Genomic DNA, 17,490 nt, shown 5'->3' on the forward strand with positions numbered 1-17,490 from the left:
CAATACTGCTCCTAGAGTTTCCCAACTCTCTCGGCTATGAAGCAGTATGTGATGATCCAGGAGCACACACTGAGACGCCTTAACCACAGTGAGGAACTGCTACTTTCCATCCCCATATTTCCCCAAAACAACTCCCCCCAAACCCCAAAGATGCAGCTCACATGTTTCCATTTCAGCAAGTTGTTGTATGGGGACTCTTTCATCTTCCTATGGATGCTGTGGGCATAATTTTCTGAAACTAAAGGGTTGGTTGCTCTTATGCTTTCTCATTGAGTTTCTTTGTCCCAACCAAATCACAGTTAAGTAGTACATAGGGAGACGATTCCTAAATGAATAATGAATGAAATTATTACTAAGAATATGAATTAATTTTTTTCCCAAAGTGTATCTTCTTGATCAACTTGCTGCAGAGAAGTAGGTTTATTTTCTGCTTTCAAGCTTATGTGCAGTAACAGAATTCTAAGGCCAGTGTCTAGTCTTTCCTTGGGACTGGGAAGAGACAAACAGGCTATAACCTCAGTCTTGTCTGTGACCAAAGCGATTTGCCAGCACATCTGTGAGAGGTTCACCGCTGGCTTTGCTGCATCTGTTGACAGCTGAACCTGCAGCATACGCGTGTTGCAAGGTCAGGCTTTTGGGTCATGTACAGCTAGAAGGTACAGAACAGGAAAAATATTTGTAAATATAACATCTAATACTTCTTAAGGTATAAATAGTTGCAGCTCAGTTGCACCAACATTTTATTCATATGAGATACGAAGGAATTCCTAGTCTTTCCCAAAGCTCCAACTTGAGTGTTTTCACTGGAAAAAAAAAAAGGACACAGGAACCAGTCTTGCATGCTGTGCTTTTGCCCTTAGGGCTACACTTGTCTGTCAGGATGTTCCTGGCTTTTTAGTGTCACTGGCTATTGCTCCTTGAGAAATGCCCGAGTTGTAGTGGATGTCACTCCGCCAGCCTGTGAGAGAGATCATGGGCTTACACAGCAGAACCTGAGAGGCTGCAGACTACACAGGAGCTGATGGTAGGAGCTCAGGAGGTCTGGATTGCTCGATGTGGCTAGCCCCATTTCCTTACTACTTGCAGAAGTCAGATTGTGCCTTCGAGCAAAACTTGAGGGTTTCTGGAGTTTGATGTAGGATTTTTTTTTTTAATTATTTTACTATTTTAAACTCTGCTGTAGCTGAGTTCCATTTTTACAGCCCAGTGTTGATGCTCTGTCTGCTGCAGAGGTGCCTGTGCGTGTCTGCAAGCACTATTGGAGAGCACAGTTCAACCCTCAGCACTGGAATTGCCTAGATTTGTTGTTGTTTTCTGTTTAAATGGTGTTTTTTGTTTTTTTTTTTTCCCTCCACCACCACCACCACCACCCCCCCCCCCACCCCCCCATCCAACATAATTTTACTGGAATAATTCAGCTTGGCTCACTGACGGGGAAGAGCAGTGAAGCTGCAGAATGGTCGTGCATGGCCAGGACTAGCAATGGCAGGTGAAAGCAGCATCCCAGGTGCTCTGCTTGCCCTGCCTGCGAGCGGGACCTTGTTTTACAGGTATTTGTTTCCCTTCACCTCCCTCAGATATTTGTCTGGATTATGTGAAGTGTTTGAACAGTGAAATAGATGTTATTTTTGTCCACACTGGGTGAATGTGAGATGTGGGCATGCTGTGCCTGAGATGATGGCCAGGCCACGCTGTGACCTGAGGGGGATGGAGGGGTGGAAGGCAGGGTGAGTGGGTGCCAGGCTGGTTGGGAAGGCCACATCCTGAGCAGTGGTGGGAGACTGAAGTTGCTGTTGTCTCCTTGCAACCCTAATAAGGCTTAAAGTCTCTTGGAGACCACCAAAGGAGCCTGAACGCCCCAGGTGCTCATGAAGCAGGTAGAGCTGCTTGAGCCACATGCTTTGGCTTCAGATGCCCATGCCATAGAATTGTAGGATCAACCAGGTTGGAAAAGACCTTTAAGATCATCAATCCAATCATTATGTCCTGCTGGGAAGCACCACTGCCTGTTTTTACTTCTCTGCTCCTGGGTCAGGGACGCAGTGATGTTACTTGTTCTCCTCATTCAGTGTGTCTTGCACCATCTGTGTCTAATCCCCAAAGACCATGAGTCCAGGCCCTCACTCACCCTGATGGGTGTGGGTGGCCAACCCTGGGGGTGCAGCTGGTCCCCATACGGTTTATGGGGTCTACTGCCACCTGCACTGGGGTGCCATCAGCACAATATCAGTAACTTCCCAGCCTCTCTTCTGGCAGCAACCTAATACCTTGTTTACTGCTTGTTGTTTGCTGTTTTTCTGTTTCTGGCCGCCACAGACAATCCCAGTCATGTAAGGTGTGAGTGAACTTGGTTGATCTGGTCAACACACTCTGGGGAGATAATGGGTGTCAATTGACATTGATATACTGATGCAGTTACCTGCAGAAGGGCAATATAATCTCATTCACCTTCTCCAGGCTCAGCAGCATGCTTTCAACCAGGGAAGTGTAGGAAACAAACAGTATGCTTTGAAGCAAAAGACTTGACGTGGTCAAACCCAGGCAAAACACTTGTGGTTTTTACATCCTAGGCTGGAACACCGTAGTTTAGTAAAAAGATTGTTTTGTTTTGCTGTAGCTGAGATTTTTTCCAGTATCAAAATATTTTAACTTCTTGGGAATGGGTTCTGGGATCATAGAATCATCAGATGGTTTGGGTTGGAAGGGATCTTCAAAGATCACCTAGAGGAAGCCCACCTGCCAGGGGCAGGGGCATCTTCCGATCAGGTTGCTCAAAGCTTCATTCAACCTGATATTGGACGGGTTTAGGCCACAATAATGTCTTCCTGGAGTCTTCTCCAGGCTGAACAACCCCACCTCTCTGACTTTTTTCACAGGAGAGGAGGTAAACCTGCAATTAAGAGGCAGCTTGAGTAAGCCAGTTCCCCTCATGCTGTGCTCTGGGTTAGCTCACCAGGTGAAATTCTCTGGCTGCTGCAAGTATTCCACGTGATTGTGTGCACGAGCAACCTCCCCTTCTCAAGCACTGATTACACAGGCTTTTGAGAAACATGGCTATGGGAACACAGACCTGAGAACACGATGTACACAAAGTACAGAAGTTCAAGTCCAGTTGGCACCTTGTGGGTTTTTGTGAGTTGTTTTTGCCTGTACCATGCCCATGGCTTCAACATAATGCTGTGCTGATGATACTGCACTGAGCAAACTTGTTAAGAACAGCTTATGTGAGCCAGAGAAAATGAAGAGGCAAAACTGCTTGAGAAGGAAGACCTATCTGCTAAAGTTTTACACTGGAAAAAAATTAGCTGCATAGGAAGATTAGGCAATGTATTAGCTATGAAAGTACAAACAGTTGCTTCCTTTGTTGATGTAATTGGCTTTTCCAGATTTGCATAACCTCCACTTGAATTCTCTTAAAATACTGAATGTGCTGGAATGGTATGCTGTCAAAATCCCAAGTGATAACTGTGTTCATCCCACAACCACTGATTTCTAGCAACACCGAGCTGAGGTAAGTTGCTTATTTTTGGGTGTTTGTGTTACTGCCCTGTGTATTTAAAAGAATTGGCAAGCATGGAATAAATTTGGCTCAAGTTGACTGCATTGTTTTCTGTTCTAAGTATTTTATTTATCTGAACAAATAGTAGTGTGATTACTTTGTTTGGGGGCTGCCTTTCAGAGCTACAGCATAGCCAAAGAGCTCATTTCAAGCTTAGGTAATTTCTCTGTTTATGGCTGTATCTCATCATATGTACAGCTGATCAAGGTTAGACAGCGTGCTAGCTAAGAATTTTAACTTCATTTATATTTCATCTTTTTTTTTTTTTTTGCAGAGGTAACACTTGGGAAGTTTTGTTAATGTTGGTTTTCTGAACATTGTATAGCATGAATAATACATTGCTTTAATCTGCAACATTGCAATTTATTGGCTTAAATTGTTCTAACAACAAGATGGAATACTATTGCAGTAGTTCAGCTTAAACAAGCAATTTTAGAAACACAGCTTCCCTCTTGGATCTTTTAAAGTGTCATGAAATAAACAAGTGTGTTCCCGGTTGAAGAGTTTGAATTTCAGTGGAAGGAGCTTTCTGGCAGTGTGCTTCTAATTCCTTAGGTGCAAACAAAGGAATTCAACAGAGCTCTCCATATGCATTGTGCAGAAAAACACCGTTTACAAAATGAAAATCATCAACAAATAAAAGTTTAGAAAAAAACCAGGTTTTATTTATGATACAGTGAGGATGGAATGTAAGTACAAAAGCCAAAAGCACCTGAAGCAGGAGTGAGGTGAACTGTTGAAAAATCAATTGCCATTGCTATAAAAATCTCTTCCATTTCAGGTTTAAGTATTCGGGTATATAATCAGACTATACCAGTAGGAAATCTGCAACTGATCCGTTCCCCCACTTCCCGGTCTCTTGCAGTGGTGACAGGTAACTTTGAGCTAAACTGTTTCTGCAGAAGGAAAGAGTTAGCCATTCTGGCCATTTATCAAGCCTGGCATGCAATAACTTGGTTCTGTATGGGGAAAGATGGCTCCAAATTAATGCTTTGCTTCCTCCCCCCGGCTGTGTGTAAACTGGTGGTGGTTATCCCATTGCTGTGTGTCCTTAGCTGCCAGGACAGCATGCCTTTTGACAGACAAGTGGCAGTACGGGAAGTTTTGTGCTTAAATTAAAAGTTATGTGGCATCGAGCAACTTGCTCTCCTGTAAAGCCCACACTGTGTGCAATAGCTGTTCCAGCAGTAATGGTTAAAATAAGTTTGTGATGAGTGGCTTGGTTTCAGAGGAGAAAAGCTGCAACTGAAAAGTCAACCAGTGTCACCTGCTATGTGGGTAGTGTGACATGGATGGATGTCCACAACATAGCAAGGAGCAAGAGACCCTTGTAAGGATCCTGAGGTATGTCTAGAAAAAAATTATCAAGCTTGTAAAATAAAATGCTGATCTTCGTCATTTAGTTTCCTAACTGAAATAGGAAGAGCTGTATTTTGTGGTCACTGTTTTTGGGAGGCCTGTGGGCTTCTCTGCTCTTGCCAGTGGTTAAGTGCCAAAGCATTGTTAGGCTTGAAAAAAAACCAAACACAATAAAAAGATGATTGTTTTGGGTGTGTTTGAAATACCCAAGCATAAAATACTAAAATCAAGGTTAGGTTTCAATGCTGGACATGAGCACTTTCCAAAATAGTTTCAGTATTTTGCAAGAATTTCTCTCTGTGAGCACGCTGGGTTAATTTATGGAACTGGAGCTGCTAGTGTTTACTGTTGCGACAAGTACAGTAAATGTAAAAGATACATATATTCTCTTAAAGTAAATGCAGTTGGTATCTGACCAAGGTAACCATTTATTACTGAAGGTTTTTTTGTGTTTCAAAGCTGCGAGTATTTGTAGCATTTGGCAAATGATGCAATGTTAGAATAGCAAAAAGTATATACATACACTATATAGTAGGTGAATACAGCATTAGATCTGTGTGTTAGACATGATTTGTGTTACACTTAATTTGCTTTTATAGACATCTTTAAAAATTATCTTTCCATTCAGCTTTTGAGGTAATAAGTTAAAAAAGCACCAACATGATTTATTCAAATGTCTAACTATCACAGAAGGTTCCACTGTATAAGAATGACATGTTAAGCAGGTTCCTTATACTGTGAAAGACTTCTATAAATTTTTCATACAGACTTGACATCTGCTGATATGGCTTCGGATCAGTCCTGCCTTTAGTGTATCTGCCGAGGGCTTGCTTTGGAAGGGCTGGTCAATTGTAGTGAGCCAGAAGCTGTATTTATTGGCGAAGTAGTGACAGGTTCCACGTGCTCCATTGCATTCGATGAAAGGAGTCGCTCTGAAATCTTCTAGGCAGCTCCCAGGAGAAACCAGCGACTGGCCTCCACCTTCATCACCAGCAGCAGTGTGCTAAACAAGACAAGGAAGGCAGCGGTCAGAGTACAGCCGCAGGCAGTGCTGTCAAAAACTTGCATGTGGGAAAAGAGAAAAGCCACCAGAATTGCTCCTAATACATAGAATGGTTTGAGTTTAAAGGGACCTTAAAGATTATATAGTTCCAGCCCCTCTACCATGGGCAGGGACACATTACACTCTACCAGGTTGCTCAAAGCCCCATTCAACCTAGCCTTGAATGCTGCCAGGGATGGGGCATTCTCTCCAGAGCAGTCAGCTAATCCTGCAGCTAAGTAAGGCTTAAGGGTTTGGCTATGCTTTAGCTATACAAAGGGGTAGCTCCTGTGTTGATGCCACTTTAAAATCTTCTGGCAAACGTCTTTTCTATAGTTAAGATTTTCACTGTTGAAAGTCTTAGCACTGGAGAATCATTTAGGTGGGAAAGGCCTGCTGGGGGTCATTTCAGTCAGTACCGTGCTCAAAGCAAGACCGACTCCAAAGTTGCCCACAGTCACTCAGGGCGCTGTTATCAGTACCTTGAAGGATGGCACAACCTCTCTGGGCACTGGTTCTCTGTCTGATTACCCTCACTGAGAAAAGCTTTCCACCATACATATATCTAACTTGAATTTCCCTAATTAAAACATCTGTCTTACTGCATTACACATAAGGAACACTGTGGAAACAAAATCACCTTTTATGCAAATAACTAGTTCCCTCTATGGCATATTCTTTGTCAGCAAATTACACCAAAACCATACATCTTTAGACCACTCAACTGTTACTTTTGACACATACTGTGGTAATGAACTGAATGTTAGTTTTCTTCTGTCAAAGGCACTGCTAAAAACCAGGCATTTCCTCTGTCCCTTTTAGAGCTGTACAGCTACTTTTTAAGTGAAGCTGTTTCCTTTTCTGTTAAAACCTGACGGAATTTGCAGTATAAAAGAAAGCTGGAAAATAAAGTTGCTAAATAGTTTTGTAAATGTAAGGGGTAATCTGGGCACAACTACTATGTTTGCCTGCCTATGTCTTAATAAATACCACACTCTGAAAGTGCAAGCTGTAACTGATTTGGTTTGTGCTACGAGAGGTCCAGTGTGTTTGTATAAATGAGTCAAAGAAGTGGCCACCTTTTAACAGAGTAAAGGACTGATCTCTGGCTGGAGGCACATGTTGCTGAGGTTTAGCTGTTAAAGGGTTTTAAAAAAAACCCCAAACAACTCCTTCCCACCAGAACCCCTTACCCAGACGCCAGAACTGCAGCCTACCAGCTGCCTTACAAATATACATGACTTGCTAGGTTATGAAAATCAGAAGCAAAATTGTTCTAGCATCCCTCTGTAAAAATTAAGTTGGTAAGGAGCAGCATAAACTGTTACAGCTTTGAGGCCTTTGCAATTGGAGCTGGAAAGCAGTTAGCAAAAACTGCACATGCTATTTGAGCCCTGGCTTGGGAGCAGACCCACTTGAGAACCTCAGGATGAGTACTGGCATTCCTATGCTCAGGGTACAAACTCCAACTCTATGGCTGTAGTATCTTTTCTGGTATTGGCCACAGCCTTCCATCCTTCTACAATGCTTATGCCACTCTGATGTTCTCTTATGCCACACTGATGTTCGCTTGCTACCTGAAATCTGCCTGGCTTCTATGGCTGTTTGTTTAGGCAGGAGTCTGTGATGACTCCCTTCGGTACTGTACCTTCCTTAGGGGAAAGAGGTGACAAACGTAAGCCAAGGAAGTAAAACAGTACGTACTCTGAGATAACCAAAAGCATGCTGTACTTCTTTCATAGTTGCCTGAGAAGCAAAAATGCAGTCACCAAACACTTTATTCCCTCCAAATGCTAGCTGGGAAAATAAGAACTCTTCTCACTCTGTGCTCCTTAGTGCTGGCAAAAGGTCTTGCTAAGGTGAAACTCTGCTCTTAACAATGCTTGGTGTTTACACAGGGCTTTGCAAACATTTAATTAATCCTTAGCATTCTTGTGAAGTAACTATGAGATTGGTATCAGGGTTTTTTTATAGAAGCAAAAGAAAGGTCAGACATAGGGCTGGTCAAACATTTAACCTGCACTCTCAGGTTTTGGTTTGGTTTTGTGTTTTTTTTGGTGTGGGTTTTTGTTGTGGTTTGTTTTTTTTTTTGGTAACTAAATGACAAATACCAGATTTCCTTTACCTTATTCTCTGAAAAAAATAAATTTGTGGCTTTTGACAAACAAATGGTTTGCAGGTAAGAACTGCTATTGTTATTCTATGATGTTTTCTACCAGAGAAATCTAATTACTTTTTTCCTCAACCCTGTTTACTTCAGCATTCAGTCCAGTCTTTAATGGGTTAACAACATGGGCTTACTGTTGCAGATTTTGACTCTCCAGTACATGAAGCCAGTCATAAAAATGACCATCTGTCAGATCACTCATGAACATTCTAGCAGCTCTTTACCATGTTAAGCCCTCCAGTACTTACATGACACCTCTGTACAGTCTTGCAATAAAAGCAGGTCAGGTGCTTCAGCAGGTCTTCCACTGCACACATAATGCTAAGCTTTTCTATAACCTCCCATTTCTTAATTATAAGATCACAAGATCTAAGAGATCCCATGAGCCATCGGATATAGAGCTCAGGTCTCGTTGGCGTTAGAGCTACAACACTGAAGCTTAATTTAAAAAACAACAGGAGGCTGTCACTCTTTCCACACTAAGTGGAAACCTTTGGTTTCTAAATCACAGAATGGGTTGGGTTGAGATCATCTAGTTCCAACCCCCCTGCCATGGGCAGGAACACCTTCCACTAGACCAGGTTGCTCAAAGCCCGTCCAGACTGGCCCTGAACACTTCCAGGGATGGGGCAGCCAAGACTTCCTTGGGCAGCCTGTGCCAGTCTCTCACCCCCTCATAGTACAGAATTTCTTCCTGATAGCTAATCTAAATCTATTTTCTTTCTGTTTAATACCCCCTTGTCCTATTACTACTTGCTATAAGAAGTCCCTCTCCAGCTTTCAAATCTTAGACCAAACATCAATGATTTTAAGCTTTCAAAAGAAGGGAAAAGGTTGATTTTTCTTTTTTTGAAATACAGATCAGCTTTACTAGTGATGTGCATAAGTAACTCCTAATCTTTAGCTGTGGAAATGCTTTGTAGGCTACAGTCGCACCTCAGTGCCAATTTATTTGTCAATCCATATCTGTCCCCATATTCTGCTCTGAAGCACTATTTTGTATATGTAGTAAGGACTCTAGATGCTATTCTGACAAGAGGCAATTTTATGTGCAATTCACAGAAATTTTGTTTTGCCTCCTCTGCTTCCTAGAAACTAGGAAGTTTAAGTAGTTTGTAGTTCTCTGGTTCCCCAGTATGATGCTTGGTTTTGGTGTTGCTGGCTCTAAAACAGAGCAGCCTTCTTATTACCTAACACTCAAACACAAAAAGTGACACTGGAGAACAAATACCATAAGGAAGGAATATCCGATCCACAAACTGCGCCAGCCTTCAGGGCAGTGAGGAATAGAAGCTTCCTGGCTATGGACAGCAATTGCCACAGCTGGGGCCTCGCAAACTGAGCACCGACTGATATATGGCTTGATTTCATCTTCTGCCACAGGCATCATCGGAAGGGGTGCCGTAGTTGACAGCCAGTAGGATTTATCGTTTCGACTTGCATAATAACAAATATCACCAGGGTTACAGTAGAGGAATGGCATAGTACTGAAACGAGCCAAACATGAGCCAGCCAGCCCTGTTAGAAAGGGAAGAGAAAAAATAATAGAAATGATGGCAACCATTGACACAGAAGACAATGCATGTTTTCAGTTTCCTGCTCTTTCCTAAGTATGTCAGTAAAACCCTGAAGTCCAGACTGTTTCACTGGCTTTAGAAGTCCCCTTGAGCAACACTTGAGAGCTCAGGGGCACTTCTCATTCTGGTGTTTCCTAAGCCTGTCTGCTCAAGTCCCAGCTTCCTCTAAGAACTATTTTATTCTTTTGTTATTTTCACTCAGAGACATGGAATTGAGGCTGCTGTCAGCAATACCTGCCCCACGTACCTAGATCCTGGTTGTGTGCTTTCTCTTGTCCTTCAAAGTACAGCAGGCTGTATCCACTCCAGAGTTTGTTCATGCCAACCGGGCACATTGGCTCCTGATCGGACTGGCTGTGCTTCACCAGCAGGTAGCCCATGCTAACGCTGCGACCTGGCATGCCTGGCAGCCCGGGGCTACCGGGGCGGCCTGGCTGACCTTAGAAGAAATGGGGAAAGAAATCATACAACTTAGTTTGTGCTCCCACAAATGCTCTGATATTCCAGTTAAGCTGCTTGAATAAAACTTAATTGCATGATAACTCTTCTTATGGTAAGTTATTGTTAAAAGAGCTGTAGTTGTAGGATTACAGCAGTTGCTTTTAAAGAGATTGGTGCTGGATAAGGCTCCCTGGTTTCTAAGGTGATGTATTTTGCTATCAGATCCAGGAAAAGTCACATACAACACCCTGAATTTGAGCATACTTTCTACAATACAGATAAGCCTATTTGTACTTTAAAATGCTTTCTTAGTCCAAGATTAAGCAATACTTTTTGAATTGCTTGTGTTTGCTTCATATGGTTACAACTATGCTCTGCAAATACCTTTTTCTCCATGTACTTAGCTAATTAAGATAGTAATTGTTCTGCTCTTTGACTGAATAAGGACATAGGTTATTTCTTCTGCAAATACGTTCCTTTAAACATCATTTACACAAATACCACCTACCCAACCATTTGTTTTCATGAATGTAACTGCTAGTAAAACACTAGGCGAAAATACTTAAGAGAAAATCAATATAAAAATACACAGATCAAAACCAATATAAAAACACAGATCAAAACAAACTCATTAACATGAGTGGACTGACATCTACATTTATCAAAACTTATTGTGAAAATATTGCTTTAAGATAACTGTTAAAAGTAGGTATTTGTCTCTTGTGAAGTTGTGAAGACAGAAACTTTCTTTCTCCTCTTCTCATCCCCATCCATTGAGGTAGAACTACAGAATGATCTATGGCAGTGACAGTGGAAAGAGGGAAGAAGTGCTGTGCAACATTTTTTACCTTCAAATCCTACTGGACCCTGAAACCCTGTTGCTCCTTGTTCACCTCTGGAGCCGGGAGGAGCTGGAATGCCACCCCTGCCCTGGAGTCCTGGTTCTCCAGGTGCGCCTCTGAAACCTTGCACCAACAATGGTTAGAAGCACAGTGACTACACAAATATCAACATGCTACCTGCTTTGTTAACATATGCTCTACTTCTATGTGTTTGGTCTTATATGACATGTTTACCAATTTACACTAAAGGCAAGCTCCTGTGGTTCTTGCTCAGGCAAACAGCGCTGACTTCATCGAAAAATGTTCCTTGGATCAAGACTATATGAGCAGCACAACCCTGATCTTTCACTTTTGCTACCACCACGCATGTCTGATGAAGCTAGTAGCAAGGAGTGTACTGCACTGGATCCATGTATCACTAATGCTACATTCCCTGTGCTGATAGCACTTCCACAAGGATGTGCACATTTCCATCAAAGAAGTTCAACCTCAATTTAAATGAGATCCACATCTGGTGTTGCTTTGGCTATGTGAGTGTTGTCAAAGTTTCCTTGTGTTCTGCTTAGGTTCTGAATGCTAGGAGGAGAAGGAAATCCAAGCCTTAGCTTTGAAAGGCCAAAATTTGACTCTCTGATTTCCGGAATTTAAAGTAGAAGAGTCAAAACAGCTCTCTGGTGACCTGACCTCACTAAGGGGATCTGACCTTTCACTCTGAGTGTGCAGTTCCTACCTGGATCGCCTGGTGGACCCTGAGGTCCCACATCTCCTGGGCTTCCTTGAGGTCCTATATTTCCACTGGGACCTGGTGAACCTTGCTCAGCAACCAGCCTTGGAGGAAGAGGGGACAGCCCAGGGGAGCCTGGAGGCCCCTGAAAGCCTGTGATTAGGAACAAGATGAGACAGTTTGTTTAAAAATCCCCTAGTATTTTCCTTAACATGCTTTCATCCACAGATATATATACACACATATGTGAGCAAGGGACTGTGGTCAGCAACCCTCGGACAGCACACAGATAAGCAGAAGGAAGTGAATGATGCCACTGCTCCCTCGTTTATGCCACAGGAAGCTGGGAAAGTTCCCTGCAGAGAGCAGACAGCTCTCTGAGGCACAGCACCATCTTTTGGTGGGCTTCAGGAGGCACAAATACATGCTGATACAGTTGGCGTGAAGGATTTTAAAGATATTTCTAAATATCCAGTATATGTACTCTGGAGCTTTAGTTTAGATCAGGAATTCTTCTGTTTTTTAATCCTGAAAGTGACTGTGATTTTGGAGCTTGTACCTCATACAAAATAAATTGATAAAGGCAAAAAGTTGACTACTCATGTTCAATTCAGGCGTCTGCCCACTGGAATTTGCCAGACAGAGTGTCATGCAGGTTGTAGAAGACTCTGGAGGTCATCTAGCCCAACCTCCCACTTGAAGCAGGGACAGTTAGATCAGCTCTGTGGAGCTGCAAAATGAGTAACTTAGAAAGGAGCTATGCATCTGATTACACTTACCAGTTAGTCCTCTATCCCCCTTGGGTCCAATAGGTCCCAAATCACCTGGAAATCCTACTGGGCCCATAAAGCCAATGACACCTTGCTCACCCTTCCGACCTTGAATGAAAAACAAAAGGTGACATTACTGCCTTTCAACACAGATTGAGTGCAAAAGTCATGTTATTTAAGCTGCTGTAGCATAGGAGGTTCCCCTGTTCCTGGCCAAGATCAGCATTTCCCATCCTTACCTTTTGGCCCAGGGTAGCCAGGAACGCCGGGTCTCCCTGATAATCCAGGATCACCTCTACTTCCTTTTGGGCCAATTACTCCACTCACACCTGTTTGTCCACTTTCTCCTTTGCTTCCTGGGGGAGCTGGTATTCCAGGCTGTCCCTGTAGTCCTGGATAGCCTATTTAGAGCACATATAGGTTGTAATCAGTTTATTCTTAAGACCTGGACACAGGGGAAAACAACAGTACCATCTAATTGTATCCCATCAGGTTTTATTTCCTTAAGTGGGGAACTAATGCTTAGCTCCCCAATTTATTCAGCACTCCTGCTCTGAGACTGGTATACTCTTTGCTGCAGTGGCAGAGGAATTAGAGCATGAATCTCCCACAAAGCAGTGTCATCTCAAGATATCAGCAGAAATGAGGTGCCTGCTGAGATGCATCCTTCAATGAGCTCCTCCTTCCCCAGCAAGTTCCCCACTTCAATAGATGCCTCCCTGCTTCATCCTAAATTCTCCAAATAACTAGAGAGAAATCAAAGAGCAGTGAGTGCCTGATTCAGTGCCAGGTGGTAACTTACTGTTCAGTGTATCTTAGTGCTTCAGTTGAACATCTGGATACAAATAACTACTTCATACTGTCTTGGGAATTATGGGAACAGCTTCTTTTTCTAGAATTACTTATTGCCTGAAGCTAAACCTGGCAGGTTTCTCTGCAGTTACCTCTGCTACCTAAGAAGACATTTGGACCTTGTTTCTGAAGAGAAAGGGATTTACTAAGTAGGGTTTTCAGTGGGGCATCACTCGTGCTGCCTGCTGAAGTTGGACCAAATGCAAGATGCAGGTGGCAAGATAAGAACGAGCCATGCCTCACCATTTTGGCTGGGAGATGGTTCATGTTCCCACTCTCCCGACTGCTTCTACTTCTATTTTTAGATCCAATGACTGCCTGGGGAGTGGGAATCAGTATGAAGTGTTAGGCCAACTAACGTTTGTTTTCCATTTGGAAACCTAGGTATTCTGTTGGGTTTCATCTGGTTTGCCTATTGTAGGTTTTTGCCAAGTTTACATAAAAATTTCCATGCATCATATAAAGATGGTAGTGCGACATCTGCAGCTTCTGCTACAAGCTCTTCACAGTGGCACTACAGTTTGAAATGAATGTGCAGTCCAATAAGCTACAGGTATATCAGCCTCTAAATATAGAGAGACACAGAGTGGCTCTTTCATATGTGTGAGAGAGGCAGGCTCATAGCATGGACTTGTAGAGAGAAAAGCTAATACTTCCTTAGTAGCTTAGTTTGCATGGGAATTTCACATAGGAAAGTTTTATAAATGATAAAAAAAAAATTCCATAGACCTGCAAGTCTGCCACAGACCTCAGATTTTAAAGTAGCAAATTAGCATAATCCTTCGGAAAGTTGTTAAGAGAACTCTGGACGATTACAACTGTTTGTACGAAAATCAAACCCTTCCATCAGGACAACCTGGAGGAACTGCCTTTTACTTTCAAGAGGTCTGTCTCTATTATCTTATACACCATTGAAGATAGGCTGAATGAAGATAGGCTGAGAAAGTTGGGGCTGTTCAGCCTGAAGAACAGAAGGCTGCATGGAGACCTCATAGCAGCATTCCAGTATCTGAAAGGGCGCTATAGGGATACTGGGGATGGACTATTTATTAGGGACTGTAGTGACAGGACAAGGGGTAACGGGTTAAAACTTAAACAGGGGAAGTTTAGATTGGATATAAGGAAGAGATTGTTTCCTGTTAGGGTGGTGAGGCACTGGAATGGGCTGCCCAGGAAGGATGTGAATGCTCTATTCCTGGTGGTGTTCAAGGCCATGTTGGACAGAGCCTTGGGTGACATGGTTTAATGTGAGGTGTCCCTGCCCATGGCAGGGGGGGTTGGAACTAAGGTCCTTTCCAACCCTAACTATTCTATGATTCTATTAGTTCTGTCCAACAATTATTCATGCACTTTAGTGTTGCATTTGATAGGGATATTTTACTGAATCAAGACAGAAATAACAATGAAACTGCTCTTGCTAACCCAGTACTTAATCTTCTGTTGTTGTCTGAGGGCACAACCTTGTACATGAGTCTTTTTATTCTTGCTCGAGGGAAACAAGGCATGAATTACCTGGCACTCCATCTAAACCTGGGGAGCCTTTATCACCAGGATGTCCTGATATATTTGAAATCCCAGGAGGACCTGGAGGTCCTTCCTGCCCAGGAAGGCCAAAGGGTCCTTGGACTCCTGAAAGGAAGAGAAGAAATCATCAGTACTACAAGGAAAATGCACAATTGCAATTAAAAGGAGTCACCTCAGACTAAATATAAAGAATGCGATTTTCAAAATGGAAAACACCTGCATAGATCCCATTCTCTGGAATACAAACCTGGAACACCTCTGTCTCCCTTCTGACCCGGAGGTCCTTGGCTGCCTTCCACTCTGCTTGGCTCTCCTGCTTCTCCTTTGTCACCCACTGCACCTGGGAAACCTGCAGAGCCGTAACCATCTGGACCTGTTGTGGAGTTGTTAAAAATTAAGAGGAAAGCTGAGATGTTTCTGTATGTAACAGTGTATCAGCATGCTAACATACATGTATAGAGCATTTTTAGTGGATTTACTAAATATGTGAGTCTGTAATGTTTAATTGAAAAATGCCTCACAATGGGAAAAAAAAGGCCTTGAGGCTTTAACTTGGTAAGAGGAAAAAAATTATGATTTAAAGTTGAGTTCTAATCCATCTGTGTGTCAGCACATAGGATATGAAGCTGTTTGCCAGAGCCCACACTAATGAAGAAAATTCCACACTGGGCTATGGAATACAGTTAAGAAAGTCACATTGCAAAGATCTCACTCACCAAACTTGCAGCCAACACAATGCTATGCCTATGAACAGGCAGAATAAGAGTCTCACTTACCTGGTGATCCTGGTAAGCCCTTAGTGCCTGGTAAACCATGCAGTCCACTGATTCCTCTTAAGCCAGGCAAGCCTGTTTTAAAATTGCATTCATGATTATCTTAATAGTTTCTATGAGTCTGTATATATTACTAGGCAAAAATTTCAAATCCTTGGATAAATACTATTCTGTGTTAAAATCTGGTGTTTTATATGCAAATTCAGTCATTACAATAAACTTACTATGAAATACACCACACCACGGTTTTGTGAGTAGCAAATTTTGCTACTATCCCATATTATCCAAGTAATAAACAGATTATTACTTTTTAAAATATCTTTGATCTGTCTGGTAGCATGTCATTAGTTCCATTCTTGCTGCCATGAGTTTTTTAATAACCATTTAGTTTTCCAAAATCCTCAAACCAAGACAATTATGGCATAATTTTAGGCTCTACATGTGATTATAGTGAAGCTCTCTTCAGGAGAAATTCACTGTCTGTAATTTAAAAAAAAAAACAAAACCCCAGCAAACCCCCAACAAAATGTATAATAGCTGCTGCTGCTGGTAAAATTTATCCCATCTATTTGTACCTGTCAAAGTGTTAAGCATGATGTTAAAGCTAGACAGGTACTTCTAATCAATGGCCAGAGCTCTGGAGGACAATTCAACCTCACAATAAATAACGTCTCTCTCTCTTCACTGTCTATAAAGGCAGCCTTCATAACCATATTAGCTTAGATTTGATGCAGATTCAGATAGAAGAATCCTAGTAAAAGCAGGGCAATTTCTGGCTATACTGTTGAAAAAAAAATCTGCTTAATATACTAAGGAATTAGGTGGCAACCAATGAGATTCTGTATCCTGTGATTCAAGCAGCTTCATCTTAAACTATCACCTGTATTTTGATAGCAGAATTCTGTCTGAGCCATAAGTCATTTATTCTTAAAACCAGACATTGGATCAGTCCACAGTTTTTTATAATGATGTAGGATAAGCATATTGTTTGCTATCTAATGCCACATTATAATATTCTAATACTGTATATCATTGCTCTTGCTGCATGTCAAATACTTGTTTTTTCTTCCCAGTTGCCATGAAAAATGAGTATGTTTCCTGAAAACTGCTTTCCTGGTTGAGGGAGGTCATGAGCCGTTAAAGTGAGCTCACGTCCTTCAGAAGCCATAAATGAGAAAGCAGCCACGTGGGTCTTCACTAATGCACCTGGACTTTATGAGGAATAAATATTTGCTAGAGGGAACTCTGCCGCTCTGAACTGCAAAGAGCCTCCTTTCTTTTCCATCCCAAAGGAACAATAGCAAGTGCTCACATTAAAATGACTGAATAGTTGAAGCTGCAAATACCTGCTTGTCCTGGTAAACCAGGCCAGCCGGGAGTTCCCTTTTCACCTTGAAATCCAGTCATCCCAGGGCTTCCTTGCTGTCCTGGGGGGCCAACCAGTCCTGGCAAACCTGTGTGACAATGATGTTATTGCTCATGAGTGTCCTTAAAGCCAGCCACCCAAAACATGGACTTGTGCTACCTTCATTCTCCCAGGTAGCAAAAATAAGGCTTTCGCTTCCTAATGTCATTGTATGATACTGCACTGCTCATCCAAGTGGAAGAGAACTAAAGAGCGTAAAGGTAGGAGAGGCAAGGTATAACAGAACAATTCATTACAAACTTCAGGTTTTTATAACCTTTCTGACAACCACAGAAATACAATGGGCTCCTCCTATTAAAATAATAATTTTCTTCTATTACCAGTTACGATGAGTAATTTAATGTATGTGCACCTCAGTTGCCTCTTCTGCTACATCCGTTTTGCCTTTCCGACTGGAAAGCTGTTCAGACAAGAACTGTTTCCCATTGAGGAAC

General features: G+C 42.3%; 1 protein-coding gene and 1 long non-coding RNA gene across 3 annotated transcripts in view; one reads left to right on the forward strand and one right to left on the reverse strand.

Moving 5' to 3' along the window:
- The first annotated feature begins 3,189 nt into the window (after positions 1 to 3,189).
- Positions 3,190 to 17,490, forward strand: part of LOC130592700 (uncharacterized) — a 38,062-nt gene continuing 23,761 nt past the window's right edge. The window contains exon 1 of the long non-coding RNA XR_008970631.1: positions 3,190 to 3,511. This is a non-coding gene — a long non-coding RNA (uncharacterized LOC130592700). The remainder of the gene's footprint in view (positions 3,512 to 17,490) is intronic.
- COL4A2 (collagen type IV alpha 2 chain) overlaps positions 3,902 to 17,490 on the reverse strand; it is a 145,998-nt gene continuing 132,409 nt past the window's right edge. For both annotated transcript variants that reach the window (XM_057397219.1, XM_057397218.1), the window contains 11 exons: positions 16,977 to 17,084; positions 15,634 to 15,705; positions 15,105 to 15,230; positions 14,846 to 14,962; positions 12,721 to 12,882; positions 12,491 to 12,589; positions 11,718 to 11,864; positions 10,994 to 11,110; positions 9,952 to 10,143; positions 9,359 to 9,645; positions 3,902 to 5,921 (listed from right to left, as the gene is read on the reverse strand). In XM_057397219.1, the coding sequence (XP_057253202.1) occupies positions 5,667 to 5,921; positions 9,359 to 9,645; positions 9,952 to 10,143; positions 10,994 to 11,110; positions 11,718 to 11,864; positions 12,491 to 12,589; positions 12,721 to 12,882; positions 14,846 to 14,962; positions 15,105 to 15,230; positions 15,634 to 15,705; positions 16,977 to 17,084 (1,682 nt within the window). In that variant the 3' untranslated portion in view covers positions 3,902 to 5,666. The remainder of the gene's footprint in view (positions 5,922 to 9,358; positions 9,646 to 9,951; positions 10,144 to 10,993; positions 11,111 to 11,717; positions 11,865 to 12,490; positions 12,590 to 12,720; positions 12,883 to 14,845; positions 14,963 to 15,104; positions 15,231 to 15,633; positions 15,706 to 16,976; positions 17,085 to 17,490) is intronic.

The sequence above is a fragment of the Pezoporus wallicus genome, unplaced genomic scaffold, assembly GCF_028554395.1.
Source record: "Pezoporus wallicus isolate ANWC-B61680 ecotype Strahan unplaced genomic scaffold, APGP_CSIRO_Pwel_v1 contig_1851, whole genome shotgun sequence".
NCBI lineage: Eukaryota > Metazoa > Chordata > Aves > Psittaciformes > Psittacidae > Pezoporus > Pezoporus wallicus.